Here is a 16,135-nt window from a genome sequence, read left to right as displayed (position 1 = left end):
AACTCGGCAAGTCTGCAATTGTCATTTTTGACCTCTATGGCCACCTTCTCCCATTTTTCTTCTAAGAGTATTACCTCCTAAAATCCTAAACCTCATGCCAAAGCCCTATTTTCAAATCTGTTTTCTCACTGCCACTGCTTCTGTTTAGTCTTCATCTTGGCTTCTCCTCCCTATCTCAGTCTCCTCTGGTCAACTAGGATTCTTTCAGAACTCAAATATGATTTTCCCTTCCCTTCCTAAAATCTTTGATACCCCATCACTTCTAAGACTAAGGACGAAAGCCTTATTGTAACTTCACATGTCCTTTAAGATCTGATGCCTCTAAAAAAAAAACCACAACAAAAACAGATCTGATGGCTCTCTGAATTTCCCATTACTTGCAAAATGAGACTTTATATTCAAGCAACGTAAAGCTGCTTACAGTTCTCTCTGATCATGCCATGCGGTTAGCTACCTGTGTGCAAGCCTGTTTCCTCCCTGAAGGGGCTTTTTCCTTTCCCTTACTACTTGAAAAAGTCTTGGTTATGAGGCATTACCTCTCCTAGGAACTCCACAGCACTATATATTCCTTCCACTGTATCTTGTTTATGCACTCATCTTATTATAGGGTCATTTGTTCACACATTCTTAAGTAAAGTGTGAACTCAAGGAGAAAGCACTGCCTTCATGACCTAACAGTACCTGACATGAAGCTGGTGCATAATAAATGTGGAAATAATTAAAGAATGAGATAAACCCTATACAAATGCCTGAGGGATATTAACTCTTCACTTACTAAATACTACCCTTCCCTGAACATCAGGCTCAGGCTCTAATCCTATTTTATGAAAAGCACTCCCATCTTTCAATCTTCAACTTACTCCAGCTCCTCTAAATCTCTAGGTCCTTATTATTTATACTAATTATCTTCAGTCTTTGGTATACATCAGTCACCTAGGTGGCTGGTAAAAACAAAATATAGATGCCCAGATTTTACGCTTATAATCTCACTAAATGACTACGGATATGGAAGGGGGTCTAAAGGTGATTCTAGTGGGCAGAAAACGTTGAAAACTGCTGATCTCTATATTATTCAGCTTTGTTTCTATGCAGTTTTCCGTTTTTTTGTACATCCCATGGCATCGTGCTGACTAGAGTTATAAAGAGGGACTATTTGTATAAATTGTAGTGCTTACTAAACCATGTGCAGAATGTGCTGGAACTGTCCTTGGGGCTCTATTTTAAGGACATAAGAGGAAATGAATTTATTGCAATTCAAGTATCAATTCTTGAGTACTCTTAAGAAAACCTTAAGTCCTACTCAGGGTATGATCGAGAGATGAATGGTTCAGCCCCAATACCTTCTACCTTTTCCCCCCTTTATACAGATGGAAAAAACACAAAGACCCAAAAAATTAACTGATAAAAGGTCATATGAAGGGAGACAGAGCTAGGGGTAGATTCCAAGTCTCCCAATGAGAGGAAGCTTCTACGGCTCTGTTAAACCATATACTAGTGTTGCTGATAATGATACCTAGAAGATACTTGCTGCTCTGGTCAAAAGGGCCAATAAACTATATGGCTTCATTAAAATTTTTGGAAAACAAAAATATCTAGAATGTCCAGAATACTCTGGGTGTTTGCTATACTTAAAGGACATACTGAAAATCCTGAACAGTGTCCCTGAAATGATTCGGAGGCAGAGTCTGAGAACTTCACTGGTTCAGAACCTGGAAGTTTTGGTTCCCAGGAAGTACGATCTGCTGCAGCATTATCTTCTAGTGTGTGCTCTCTCAAAAGCCATACAAACTCAGTAGGCTCAGGCAGAAATCTCCTCCCAAACAGTAAATCTAATTGAGAGAAATGGAGTGGATATTTTAAGTCTGATTTAAAGCCATGGTTCTAGGATATACTTTAGTTCTGTATGAAGACTTGAAGTAATCAAACAGAAGGTAAAACAAAACACCTTACCTAATGATTTCAGCATATTCTTTGTCTTTTCCTTTACTGTCCCTCCATTTCCTGAACATAACCGAAGCATCCACATTGGCTGGGGAGAAGGTGTTGGGCTCATTGAGCAATGAGATTACGCTTAAAAGGATAGTCCTAGAAGGGGGGGGAGAGGAGGAAGAGGGCGGGAGGGAAAAGGGTCAGCTCCGAATATTCATATTTACAGGATCCAAAAATACTGTGCTTTTATATATAATATGTGAGACCTTAGGGGAATAGAAATACAAAATTTTATTTTCAATGCTCAGCTGGTTAGGCTTGAATACAGAATAAAGTTGCTAAATAGGAGACAAAGTAAAGGAAATCTGTGAGCCGAGCATAAAGGTCATGTTGCAGGGCACAGAATAAACTCTGTACAAGGCATGGTCTCAAATGGCTACATGTTCCAATCTGCAGAAAGTGGAAGCCTGAAAGCTTTTCAAACAACAAATTTTGAAAACTACTATCAAGTACAATAGGAAAAAGCAAAAGCAAAAGCAAAAAAAAAAAAAAACAAACTTTTTGGGGAGAGGGTAAAAATGATCCTGTTCCACACATCCACTTCTTATCATGGCTGCTTAAGAGGATCTGAAAAATGATATTACATAGAAATGTATTTATTTTCCATACTTCTAAGGGAAGAAAGACGCTTAAGCAGGAGAATGGAGGAAAACAATAGCCCAGACATGGAAGAACTAGTCTCTGAATAATGGAAATCTTTATTCAAAAATATTTATTAAGTACTTAGTGTGTGCCAGAGGCACCAAGTGTGATGCTGGATGTACAACAGTGAGCAAGTTAGATGCCATCCCTGCTCTCCCAAGGTTTGTAAGAATTGTGGGAGATCTAAACAGGCAATTTTCGTCCACAGATAAAAAACAGACACCTTAATCACACATTTTTCTGTTAGAAAAATAACCAAAACAGGTTCCAAAAAGGTTTCAAATTATTACCAAGCTTCTTTCCCCCCCCCCCAAAAAAAACTCTGTGCATGTATGTAAGGAAAAAATGGGGAGAAAAATTAAATTTCTCTACCTTTTCTCATTGGTGCGAGGTTATAGATTGTGTTGTTGCAAAATAGCCTTTTGCTCCTGCCCCAAGCAAAAAATAAAGGGAGGGAGCCAGGCAATGAGATGTTTGATTTGATGAAAACTTTTCCTAAAAAGGGTAGAGAGTTTCTGTTATGTGATTATACAAGATTATGACAAAGGCACTTTCACAGACAACTTTCCCATCTAGTTAAAATCCATTTATCACACACACACACAACCCCTTTCTCTTAGGTTAAGACTAACTCCTTGCCCTTCCCCACCAAGACCCTCCATTTCTTAAGTAATTACATTATAAAATAAAGATTCAAAGAAACTCATCACTACAAATGATGGGAAACAGACTGACATAACATCCTAGAAGCAAAAAAATGTGTGTAGAAATTTCCAAAGCGCTGCACAGAAGAAAACATACAAAACCTGTTAGAAAGATAGGCAGGATAGGACAAAGTCGGGGATAAAGGGGTGGCGGGGGGGGGGGAACTTCATTGGTCTAGATCAGCACTGCATACAACTTTCTGTGGTTATATAAATGTATAATCTGTATTATCCAATATGATAACCACCAGCCACATGTGAGCACTCTGAAAAGTAGCTTGTGCAACTGAAGAACTGAATTTCACATTTAATTTTAATTAATTTTTAAATAGCCATATGTAGTTAGTTAGTGGCTACCATACTGGACAAGTGTTAAAATATTAGGAAATACAATTTTTTTAAAATGGTGAATTATCGAGGTGCCTGGGTGGCTCAGATGGATGGGTGTCTGCCTTCGGTTCAGGTCATAGTCCCAGGGTCCTGGGATCTAGCCCCGCACTGGGCTCCCTGCTCAGTAGGGAGCCTGCTTCTCCCTCTCCTGCTGCTGCTCCCCCTGCTTGTGCTCTCTCCCTCTGTCAAATAAATAGTCTTTAAAAATAAATAAATAAAATGGTGAATTATCCATTTCTATCAAAATAAGAACTCATTTTTTTTCTTATATTTAATTAGCCAACATACAGTACATTAGTTTCAGATGGAGAGTTCAGTAATTCATCAGTTGCATATAACACCCAGTGCTCATCAAGAACTCACTTTTTTTTTTTTTTTTAAAGATTTTATTTATTTATTTGACAGAGAGAGAGGGAACACAAGCAGGGGGAACAGCAGAGGGAGAGGGAGAAGCAGGCTTCCCGCAGAGCAAGGAGCCCGATGCGGGGCTCGATCCCAGTACCCCGGGATCATGACCTGAGCCGAAGGCAGACGCTTAACCGATGAGCCACCGAGGCGCCCCAAGAACTCACTTCTAATACCATGTACTTCTACACTGAAATCCATGATGCTTTCAGAAGGAGTGTCAGGTACTACAGTGGACTGTGAAAATAGTTAACCCTGTACGTTTTCACTTCTTCCCTTCCTCTGGACAGCAGGATCTTTTTTTCTTTTTCTTTTTTTGTATGGGAACCCATTCTGTTGGTTCTGGTGGGGTTAATCTTCCCCTACCATCATGCCACACCTTCATACACACAACCTACCTAACCACAGTGGCAGATATACAAGTGCTGGCCAAAGGATTCCACCATCTAGTCATGTTGGTTTTAGGGGTATGCATGTAACCCAAGATGGGCTAATCAGAACCCTGGTAGGAACTATGATGTTCTAATCTAATAGCAGAAAGGCAATGACTTTTTATTCTTGATTGAATTGACAACTGTGAGAATAAGGAGGGAAGGTCTAGAGCAAGTAGCCATCTTTATCACCAAGTGGTTAAGAGTCTGCCTAATAACAAGGCCAATACAATGCAAAGCAGAATTTAGACTTTTTTCTCTAACAAAGATTGCTAAGTAATTCATATACAAGACTGTATTTATAAACTTTCCCAACCAGTATGTTGTGGATGGGTTACAGGTAAATTATTTATTGGTTCCTGTAGGCAGCTGGGTAGGTGGGACCTGGGATAACCTGAGCCTCTGCAACAACTTCTGGTCAAAGCATCTTCAGTTTACTACACTGTGATCTACAAATAGAGTAATTTCAATTTTATCTATGTATCATGACTGGAAAAGGTCTGGAAGTAATGTCATACATAGTTTAAACTGTCTAGCATTTGTACCAAAATAATTTTACACAGGAATTATACCATGTAGCATATTGTAGACAAGTCTGCAAGATTAAGTATTATTAACCCTATTTTTTAAGTTATTTTTTTAAAAAATAATCTTTACACCCATTGTGGGGTTCAAACTCAAGACCCCAAGATCAAGAGTTACATGCTCTTCTGACTAATTCAGATAGGCACCCCTTAATCCTATTTTTACAGAAAGGAAAAAATGAACTAAGACAATACTAATAGAATGTACAACACAGAACTGAATCCTACAACTATTCCAATGGTTACATTCTTTTGTTGCCATCTTTTGTTGTTAGTTTAAGTGTTTGAAAATCCTTATTCATTGTATTTTTTTTCAGGAGGAAAAAAAGCAGAAGGTGGAGAGGGCTAACAATAGGTGAAAGAAAGGAAAGACCAAATAATGAAACTACCAAATTAATATAACACAATGAAGAGATCATTCATGTCCACTGAAGGGACTGGTTTCCTTCAGATCATGAACAAATGGGGAAGGGTCCAGAAAACAACTACATACATTCTTTCTTATTCTCATTCTATGTAAATTCACAGTTCCACATGAAGCTTTGGTTTTTAGCAGTAACATGTAGTTGCACTTGTCCATTTAGACAATCCTGTAGCATTTAGACAAATTTCTTGGATTAGCAAAACAGACTTTTGAGGACCCATCCCCAGACTCTCACTTCCTACAAAGAGTAAATCTATGCCCCTCTCTACGGCATGTTTGGAGGAACAGACAGGTCTGGTTGTCCAAATTCAGTAGTGTAAAGGTTTAACATGTTAAAACAGACCTAATCCAGTAACAATTTGGGATAAAAATGAGGAACAAAGGCTTCTTAAGTGTTTTCAATTACTGCACAATACAATTCCAAGGACCACCACCATTCCTGGACTTAGAGATACTCCAATAAATAAATGCTCCCTCCACCCTTGCTTTAAGCCAGGGCAGGGGACTTCGGTAGGAGTTTTCAACATAGGGAATCTAGACCAAAATAAAAAAACTCTCAGAGGAGAGAGGTGCAGACAAAACAATAGTCAAGAACACTCCACTTTATATATAGTCTTCATTTTTTTTTTTTCAGATTCATATTTCTGATCTTTTTGGTTGTCTCACAATCTTTGTCAGAGAGATCTGGCTATCCGCTTTTGCATAAAAATAAGTTTGTAGGGACGCCTGGGTGGCTCAGTCAGTTAAGTGGCTGCCTTCAGCTCGGGTCCGAGTCCCAGGGTCCTGGGATTGAGTCCCACGTCAGGGTCCTTGCTCGACGGGGAGCCTGCTTCTCCCTCTGCCTGCTCTGCGTGCCACTCCCCCTGCTGTGCTCTCTCTCTCTCTCCCCCCCAACAAATAAATAAAATCTTTAAAAAAAAAAAAAAAGTTTGTAAATAATAAAGACACCAAAAGAAAACAAAGACCAATTAATCACATACACACACACACTAGCAAAGAGCAAACTAGCAAGCTTTGAAGTTCATAGAACTGAGACATGTTTTTAAAAACATCAAAACTAAAGTAGTATTTAAGGGAGATAAGAAATCAGAATTATTTTGATTTCTGGGTGGCTCAGTCAGTTAAGCTTCCACCTTTGTCTCAGAGGTCGTGATCCCAGGGTCCTGGGATGGAGCCCTGTGTTGGTCTCCCTGCTCAGTGGGGAGCCTGCTTCTCCCTCTAGCTCTGCCACTGCCCCCTGCTTGTACTCTCTTACTATCAAATACATAAATAAAATCTTAAAAAAAAAAAATCAAAATTAGACATCTATGACCCAATGAGTAATACTGTATCTGTCCCTTTTCAACACATAGACAATGGTCAATGAGTTGGGTCTGCTCCCCCTTCCCTTTTTTTTTTTTTAAAAGATTTTATTTATTTATTTGAGAGAGAGAGCGTCAGAGGGAGAAGCAGACTCCCTGCCGAGCAGGGAGCCCGATGCGGGACTCGATCCAGGGACTCCAGGATCATGACCTGAGCCGAAGGCAGTCGCTTAACCAACTGAGCCACCCAGGTGCCCCCCCCTTCCCTTTTTAAAGTAAGCTCTATACCCAATGTGAGGCCTGAACTCATGACCCCGAGATCAAGAGTCACATGCTCTACTAACTTAACCAGCCAGGTGCCCCTCCATCCCACCCCCACCCCAGTTTTTGACCTTTGTTAGCTACTATGTCACCAAAAGTACAACTTCAGGATGGAGTGCATAAAACTGGCCCTAGCACAACAAATAAGACCTGGATTATGAGTCTGCCTGGAAACTAAGCAGGCAAAGTTTGGGATTTTGCAGGATTAAAGACTGGCATTTTTCTTCAATATTATACACATATCTCCAGGCAGTATGAGGTAGAAAAGGTTCATTCTTAAAAGCCTAAACTTACTTTGACTCTTAAAACATACACATACAGAGGAGAAAAAGAATGAGTGATTGAGATTCTTAGGTTTTACAGGCATAGCCTTATTTGAGGAAAATTGATTGGCAACTATGAAGAAGTGAAGCCCAATGCCTGACTCTTCCAGTTAACCCAGGTCCTTTTAATCTCTCATTTATGCCATTTCAAAAGATGGACCTGTAACACCAGAAGATGACCCAGTTAAAATTCAGTCCTTATTATGTATTTTCAAGATGGGAGAGGAATTTAAAGAGGACATCATGGCAAAGAAATCGGTTATGAGTGGGAAAATGGGATTATTTATTTATTTATATATTTGAGCAGGCGCACGCACAAAAGGGGAGGGAGGGGCAGAGGGAGAAGGAGCAGCAGACTCCCCGCTGAGCAGGGAGCCTGACGCAGGGTTCCATCCCAGGACCCTGGGATCACGACCTGAGCCAAAGGCAGAAACTTAATGGGTGCCCTGAAAATGTGATAGTTTAAGGGGTCATATATTACAAACAGTTTTTCTCTATGCCTCTAAAGCAACTAACAAATTTAATACTTCCTCCTGTGCAATCCTGGAACTGCTGTTGACTGATAGATCCCTGAAAACACATGGCAGGAATGAGGATCTCAGATTAAAATACACAAAAACACAAAATCAGAACATTTTAAAAAGGAAATTTTTAAAATACACAGAATATGTATCATATGCATAGAATGAAACCACCAAGTCGAATGCAGGGGAACCCAATGTATAAATATCAAGGGAGCAATTAATATCATCCTGGCCCCAAATGGGGTTTATAGGAGCCCTAAGAACAGCAGCAGTATTGCCATCTCCCCTGACCTTGCCTACTTTGTCACCCAATGCTTGGGGCAGTCCTTAGCTCCCTTCCCTTTTAGTGGGTTGTAGGGAAGATTAGTCAGGAAAACATCCTATCCTACTCCTGACAGATGCTTCTCCATGATGCTGTGGCAAAGAAAACACCATGTAACCATCTTTCAAGGGAAAGTAAACCTCCACCAAGATGACTTTCCTATCCAAGAGCCTGCAACAGGTGTGGCAGATAGTTCTCAGAGAAAGCAGTTGTGAACTCTACTGTCTGACACCCACCCACACGAAAAGCACCCACTTGGTTCTGGACACAACATGGATGAAGAAACATTTTGTTGCTTACACCAGGAAGAAGAGGCATGGTATTGTGAACATCAGGCATCCCTACCCTCCCAACTCCACTCTTCGCTAATGCCTATTTAAGACTTCCCAATTCCATAAGGAACTCTCACCTGCCTAAACTTAATCCTATGCATCTGGGTACAGTAAGATGGTGTATCTCTTCTTCCAGAAAGTATGCTGGCTTCCTCTATGAACACAGACGCAAACTACTGAACCTGCAGTGGACACTAGTTGGCTGAAGCTCTGGATCCCTACAACTGTAGGGATCTTTTCCCCACTTTTCCTTTTCTCTACTCTCCCCACTCACTAGGTCTTATGATATAAACTGACTTAGGTTCTTCAAGGTAACTGGGATGCTTTACTCTTCTTCAGGTTACAAAAGTCTTCCATGTAAAAGTTTTCTAAATATTTTCATTGAGGTGCTGAATGAAAGACTAGTACAGGTGGTCATGAAGAAGTCCAAACACATCTGAAGATGAGACCACTTTCAGATAACACTGCTATATAGCAATCAAGTCCCTGCACCAGCCTGTGCTGTACCTTATGGCACCTCCACTGCTGTCTTGCTAGAGCCACCCTTAATTGGATGTGGAGCGCAGAAACCTTAGTTGGACAGCTGCTGACTCTAGAGAGTTTAGTAGCAAAGAAATATCAAGGAAAATGCCCAGCACCTCGTATCTTGCCTCTTGATATTTCAGTGCCATAAACTAGCCTCTGAGAAATATATACAATTAACTAGCTGAAGAACCCCCTTGCCTCACAATAAGTAACAGAGAAAGGAAGAAGTATTCCACCCCTACTCGTGAGGTAGTGCTTTCCCGACATTTCAGGGTTCTGGGCACCATAAGGTATCCCAGGCAGATGAGGCTGCAATAATGCACACATAACACTCTATATCTCCCTAGAAATTCACAAACACCAAACCCTCCATTCACTCCCCCACCCCAAGATCAGCACATTGAAGGAATATCTATGATGACATGAAGCTAGGAGACAAAGGTCTGAAAAGGTAACTAAAGATCCCACTGCATGGGTACCTGGCTGGCTCAGTTGGTAGAGCATGAGACTCTTGATCTTGGGATTGTGGGTTTGAGCCCCACTCTGGGTGTAGAGATTACTTAAAAAAAAGAGAGAGAGAGAGAGAGAGAGATTCCAAAGCAAATACCTTTTAGATCTGTGTATGAAGATCAAAGGGGCAATCTGAAGATAACTAGTCCTGGTTGTGAAGCCTCTAAACAAAAAAGCATAAAAGCAGAGAAGACAATCCCTGAGGTGAAATCTAGGAAAGGCTTCTAAATTGGGGCTCAAGTGACCTAAGGGCTGAGAGACAAAAAAATTATGCTGGTACCCAAAGTGCCAAAAGTAGTTTTAGATAGGCAAATTTAGTATGAAAGGGGTTTCCTGTCCCCAAAGGACTGAATCAAATGACAAACAGGCCTACCTTAAAAGAAAAATGTCCACAAGATTTTAAGCTGAGACAAGGATAATATAGGTATATTTATGCAGAAGTAAAGGTAAAAATCTTGAATTCCTATGGGTAATGGCAATAGATTACCCATTGAGACAGCATGAAAATACAATGAAAAAAACTGTTTGGGGCTTTGTATTATGAAGAATGGGGAAGTTTGTTTTCTCAAAGCGGGAGAAGACATGGTAAGCATTCGATTCAGCATTCAACCTCCAAAAACAAGAATCACAGGGTGCCTGGGTGGCTCAGTCGTTAAGCGTCTGCCTTCGGCTCGGGTCATGATCCCAGGGTCCTGGGATCAAGTCCCGCATCGGGCTCCCTGCTCGGCAGGAAGCCTGCTTCTCCCTCTCCCACTCCCTCTGCTTGTGTTCCCTCTCTCACTGTGTCTCTGTCAAATAAATAAAATCTTTAAAAAACAAAACAAAACAAGAATCACTAGTACCTTAGAGCTAACACTTCCTTTTGACTAGGGTTACTACTAGCCCTGAAAAACAAGACCAAAGTCAAACTAAAAAGACAACCCTGCGTTTTTTGTCCAATTTTTCAATTATCTTCCAAAATACTTACTGCCTTTAAATATACTGTCAGTTTAATTATGTTTTGATAATGTGTTTCTTTCAAAAACCTGACAGTCGCTGAGAAATGTGGTAGCCAAACTCTTCCCCAGCAACAATAACTACAGAATAACGTCTATATCCTCAAGGAAAGAAAATATGACCCTGAAATCTTATGCCCAAACTGCCATTTGAAGTATCATGGCAAAACACACACACACACACACACATACCCATACACACAAGCATATAACATTTTGGGGTTTTTTTAATCTTTTTTTTTTTTTTTAAGATTTTATTTATTTGAGAAAGAGAGCGAGAGAGGTAGGGAGAGAGACAGAAGGGAGACATGAGGAGCAGGCTCCCTGCTGAACAGGGAGCCCAACTCCGGACTTGATCCCAAGACCCTGAGATCATGAACTGAGCCAAAGGTAGACGCTTAACTGACTGAGCCACCCAGGCGCCCCAAGCATATAACATTTTGAACATCTAAGAATTCAGGGAATATAATATGGCTCCAAGGAGCATTTTCCTGGAGAAATTACTAATGGACAAATTCAGCCAGTTAACAGATCAAAGGAAATAAAATAATGGACAGCAAACAGTGAATTCATTTCATGGTAGGAATAAGAAATTTAAAAAACTATGATTATGGGGGCGCCTGGGTGGCTCAGTCGTCAGGCGTCTGCCTTCAGCTTGGGTCATGATCCCAGGGTCCTGGGATCGAGCCCCGCATCGGGCTCCCTGCTCAGCGGGAAGCCTGCTTCTCCCTCTCCCACTCCCCCTGCTTGTGTTCCTTCTCTGTGTCTCTCTCTGTCAAATAAATAAATAAAATCTTTAAAAAAAAACTATGATTATTACAAAACAGTACAGATTATAAATGTTATAACCCTGGGCGCCTGGGTGGCTCAGTCATTAAGCGTCTGCCTTTGGCTCAGGTCATGATCCCAGGGTCCTGGGATCAAGTCCCACATCAGGCTCCCTGCTCAGCGGGGAGCCTGCTTCTCCCTCTGCCTCTCTCTCTGTCTCTTATGAATAAATAAATAAAATCTTTAAAAAAAAATAAAATAAATGTTATAACCCTGACAATAAACAAACATATATATTTTTAAGATTTTTTTATTTGAGAAAGAGATCGAGCAAGTGTGCGCACAAGCAGGAGGAGAGGCAGGGGGAGAGGGAGGGAATCTCAAGCAGACTCCCTGCTGAGCAGAGTGTCCCACATGGGCCTTGATTTCATGACCCTGAGCTGAAATCAAGAGCCAGATGCTCAACCGACCGAGCCACCCAGCCTCCCCAATAAACAAATATTTATATATAACATATATTTCGAGAACGAGAGAGTGTGCACGCGCATGAGTCAGACAGGCAGGGGAGGGGGAGAAGGAGAGAGAGTTAAGCAGACTCTACGCCGCCCAGCGTGGAGCTCCATGCAGGGCTCAATCTCATGACTCTGAGAACATAACCTGAGCCGAGAGCAAGAGTCGGACACTCAACCGACTAAGCCACCCAGGTGCCCCAATAAACAAATATTTTTAAAAGTTAGGAAGAAAAGGGGAAGAGAGGATGGGAAATAGAATATGTATGCTGATTTTCTTTTACTTAGCTCTGTCAATACAGGCTGAGGCTGAAAAATCAAGTAATAGGATAAGTACAGGTTAAAGGTACAAATAATCAGCTATAACTGTGTGATGTAAGGGATATGAGGCATGAAAAAAGTAGGAATATACGAATTTTGCTAAGGATCATAAAAGATCCTGCGTAGAAGAAGTGGTCTTTAATATATTCATGAACCTGGGGGTATATAAAGTATCAGATCACTTCTTTCCAGCCTCCCTTTTCACAATTGCTCTTACAAAAGGAATGCATACCTTCCACACATCCCAAATATTCCTAGGGTGCATTGTCCAGAGGTAATGAAACGTAAGTTGTATAAAAGAAAGAAATTTACATATAAAACCAACTGTTCTTCCTTTCTCATAAATAATTTTGTTAAAACTGCAGAATGCTATTTAAAAAAAGTATTTTGGTATGTGATGGAGTACAATAAATTCAGATATGTATAGACTGGGGTTGCTGGAATTACATTTTCATTAAAAGGAACTTACTAATTCCATCTCTGATTATTATGAAGAATGCATTATCCCTGAGGGAGAGTCCCATTAAAGTAAAGCATTAAGTACAGGGAATATGTGGTGACTCCTTATTTCATAGACATAATAAACTTATGGCAAAGTTCTATGCCTGATCTATCTGAGAATTAGAATCCATAAGCAAGATGGCTGTCAAGGTGAGGTGTATCAACACATTTATTTGAATTTAAAAAGGGAGACATTTTTTTTCTGATTTAAAAAATATACGGGCTAGATGCATTAAAATCCAAGATAGATCTATTTTCTCAATTCTTTCTAAGTATACTATATTGAACAAGGTACCTCAAGTAATGAGTAATCAGCATAATCAACACATAATCAACAGTAATTTGATACGTTTGAACACACTCTTTGGTATACACTTCCCAGAAAGTGAGAAGTAACTAACTTGGTAAAAACTGGTAAGAAATCCTTGTGTAAGTCAAGAAGCTTCCAGCTTTTCATTTTTAACAAAAGTAGAGTTCCTGAGTTACTAGCTTTTCAGATCATTAAAAATAACTAATAAAGGAACAGCTGGGTGGCTCAGTCAGTTGAGTATCTGACTCTTGGTTTCAGTTCAGGTCATGATCTCAGGGTTCTGAGACCAAGCCCTGTGTGCAGCTCTGCACTGGGCATGTAGCCTGCTTAAGATTCTCTCTCTCCCGGGATGCCTGGGTGGTTCAGTTTGGTTAAGTGTCTGCCTTCAGCTCAGGTGATGATCCCAGGGTCCTGGGATTGAGTCCCACATCGAGTCCCGCATCAGGCTCCTTGCTCAGCAGGGAGCCTGCTTCTCCCTCTGCCTGCCACTCCCCCTGCTTGTGCTCATGTTCTCTCTCTCTGACAAATAAATAAAATCTTTAAAAAAAAAAATTCTCTCTCTTCCTCTCCCTCAGCCCCTCCCCCTTAAAAAAAACAAAAAACAAAATGACTGAATAAACATATAAATATGTATGTATTTAGGTATTGATTTTAATCAATCTCCTGTGCAGAAGAATTTGAAATAATTTATACAGATATCTCAGCCTCATGGAAGTGTAACTGCCATTCCTTATGTGTGGGCTGCACCTATGACTTCCTTCCTTCAAAAGAGTACAGAATGGAAACGGGAAAACAAGGAACTTTACATGGGAGAAATCTAAAAACTGAGTCCCAGCTAGGTGATGAATGTTAACATCAACAGTGATCAAATCATGTTGATATTATGTACCCTTAATACAAGATGATGATAATATATTTTACCTCCATGGTCTTCCTCTCCAGTACTATAACCCTACTCTAATACCAGGAAAACATCAGAAAAATCCCAATTGGGGGACATTTTTACAATACCTGAGCAGTACTCCTCAAAATTGTCAAGGTCATCAAAAACAAGGGAAGTCTGAGACTGTCACAGTTGCCTAAGGAGACATGCCTATTAAATATAACTTGGTATCATGCATGGAATTCTAGAGAACTATCTGTACTATCTTCACAATTTTCAAAAATCTAAAACTGTTTTAAAATTTTAGAAGTCATTAACAAAACCACAATGGGATACCACGTCACCCGACCAGGATGGTTATAATAACACAGATAATAACAAGTGTTAATGAATATGTGGATAAACAAATTCTCAAACACTGTTGGTAGGAATGTACTACTTAGTGCAGCCATGTTGGAAAACAGTCTGGCAATTCCTCAAAAAGTTAAACACTGAGTTATCATATGACTCAGCAATTCTATTCCTAGGTATGAAGTACTGATTAATGCTACAACAAAGATGAACCTCGAAAAAATGCTAGGTTAAAGAAGCCAATCACAAAATACCACATATTGAATGACTCTATTCCTACAAAATATCCAAATAGGTAAATCTATAGAGACAGAAAGTAGACTGGTGGTTTCCTAGGGTTGCAGGTAGAAGGGTGGGGGTGGGCGTGGGGGGCTGAGGGATAATGGAGTGTAAATGCTAAGAGGTATGAGCTTCTTTGGAGGTGATAAAAATGTTCATGGGGCACCTCAGTGCCTAAGTCGGCTCAGTGTCCAACTTTTGATCTCAGCTCAGATCTTTATCTAGGGTCGTTGAGTTCAAGCCCCGAGTTGGGCTCCACACTGGGCATAGAGGCTACTTAAAAAAAAAAAAAGTTCTAAAACTGATTGTGGGGATACTTGTGCAACTCTCTACTTACATTAAAGAACAGTGAATTGTACACATAAAATGGGAGAATTGTCGGGTATAGGAATTATGTCACAATAAAACTTTTTTTTAAAGACGGACAATAGATCACTGTGATTTCTGCAAATAACTCAGAAGGAATTAAAAGGATTGTTTCACTGCCATATAAAATTCTATTCCATTATCATATGTAAAGATGGTCTCTTAATCATTGCATCTAATATATTTATGTTATATATGTTAGTCCTCATGCGTATGTATACATATATATGTATATATATGCATATATTCTTGGGTGTGTATATCAGTATATATAATGTATATTATTCATACATTATGTATAATATGAAATTGAAGCTGTATTTCTACCTCAATCTAACAATGTAATAATTATTCATGGCTACATGACCTAACTGAAAACAAATGTCTATCTACCTGAATAAAAATGTATTTCTAATAATTATTAAATGTAAAAAGTAAAAGTATACTGAAAGTATAATATACTTGTCTTGTTTTTAATCAACTGTATAATAAAGTAATTCAATATAGAATTCAGTTTTGTTTTGTCACAAGCAATTAAAATATAGATTTTTGGGGGCGCCTGGGTGGCTCAGTCGTTGGGCATCTGCCTTCGGCTCAGGTCATGATCCCAGGGTCCTGGGATCGTGCCCCACATCGGGCTCCCTGCTCAGCGGGAAGCCTGTTTCTCCCTCTCCCACTCCCCCTGCTTGTGTTCCTGCTCTCGCTGTCTCTCTCTGTCAAATAAATAAATAAAATCTTTAAAAAAATATATATATATAGATTTTTGTTTCAGAAAAATATTATAGGATAAATAAAATATATAAGGCTATCAAACATAAAAATTTCAAGTATTAGGACAGTAAAATGGAAATTCAAATGCAAGTAGAAAAATATTTTTTATTTCTTTTAATTTTTTAAAAAGATTTTTATTTATTTGAGAGAGAGAGAGAGAATGAGAGAGAGAGCATGAGAGGGGGGAGGGTCAGAGGGAGAAGCAGACTCCCCGCTGAGCAGGGAGCCCGACGCAGGACTCGATCCCGGGACTCCAGGATCATGACCCAAACCGAAGGCAGTCACTCAACCAACTGAGCCACCCAGGTGCCCCGAAAAAGTATTTTTTAACTATTTAGAGATGAAAAAAAAACT

The 16,135-nt window shown here is 39.9% G+C and overlaps 1 protein-coding gene across 1 annotated transcript in view; it reads right to left on the bottom strand.

Annotated features, from left to right (window-relative positions):
• Window positions 1-16,135, bottom strand: part of UBE2R2 (ubiquitin conjugating enzyme E2 R2) — a 106,708-nt gene that overhangs the window by 4,588 nt on the left and 85,985 nt on the right. Inside the window, exon 4 of the mRNA XM_021691136.2 lies at window positions 1,951-2,085. Within this exon, the coding sequence (XP_021546811.1) occupies window positions 1,951-2,085 (135 nt within the window). The remainder of the gene's footprint in view (window positions 1-1,950; window positions 2,086-16,135) is intronic.

Source organism: Neomonachus schauinslandi, chromosome 13, assembly GCF_002201575.2.
Source record: "Neomonachus schauinslandi chromosome 13, ASM220157v2, whole genome shotgun sequence".
Taxonomy (NCBI): domain Eukaryota; kingdom Metazoa; phylum Chordata; class Mammalia; order Carnivora; family Phocidae; genus Neomonachus; species Neomonachus schauinslandi.
The sequence above is the reverse complement of the archived record's forward strand: the minus strand, read 5'-3'. Positions and strand labels throughout refer to the sequence as shown.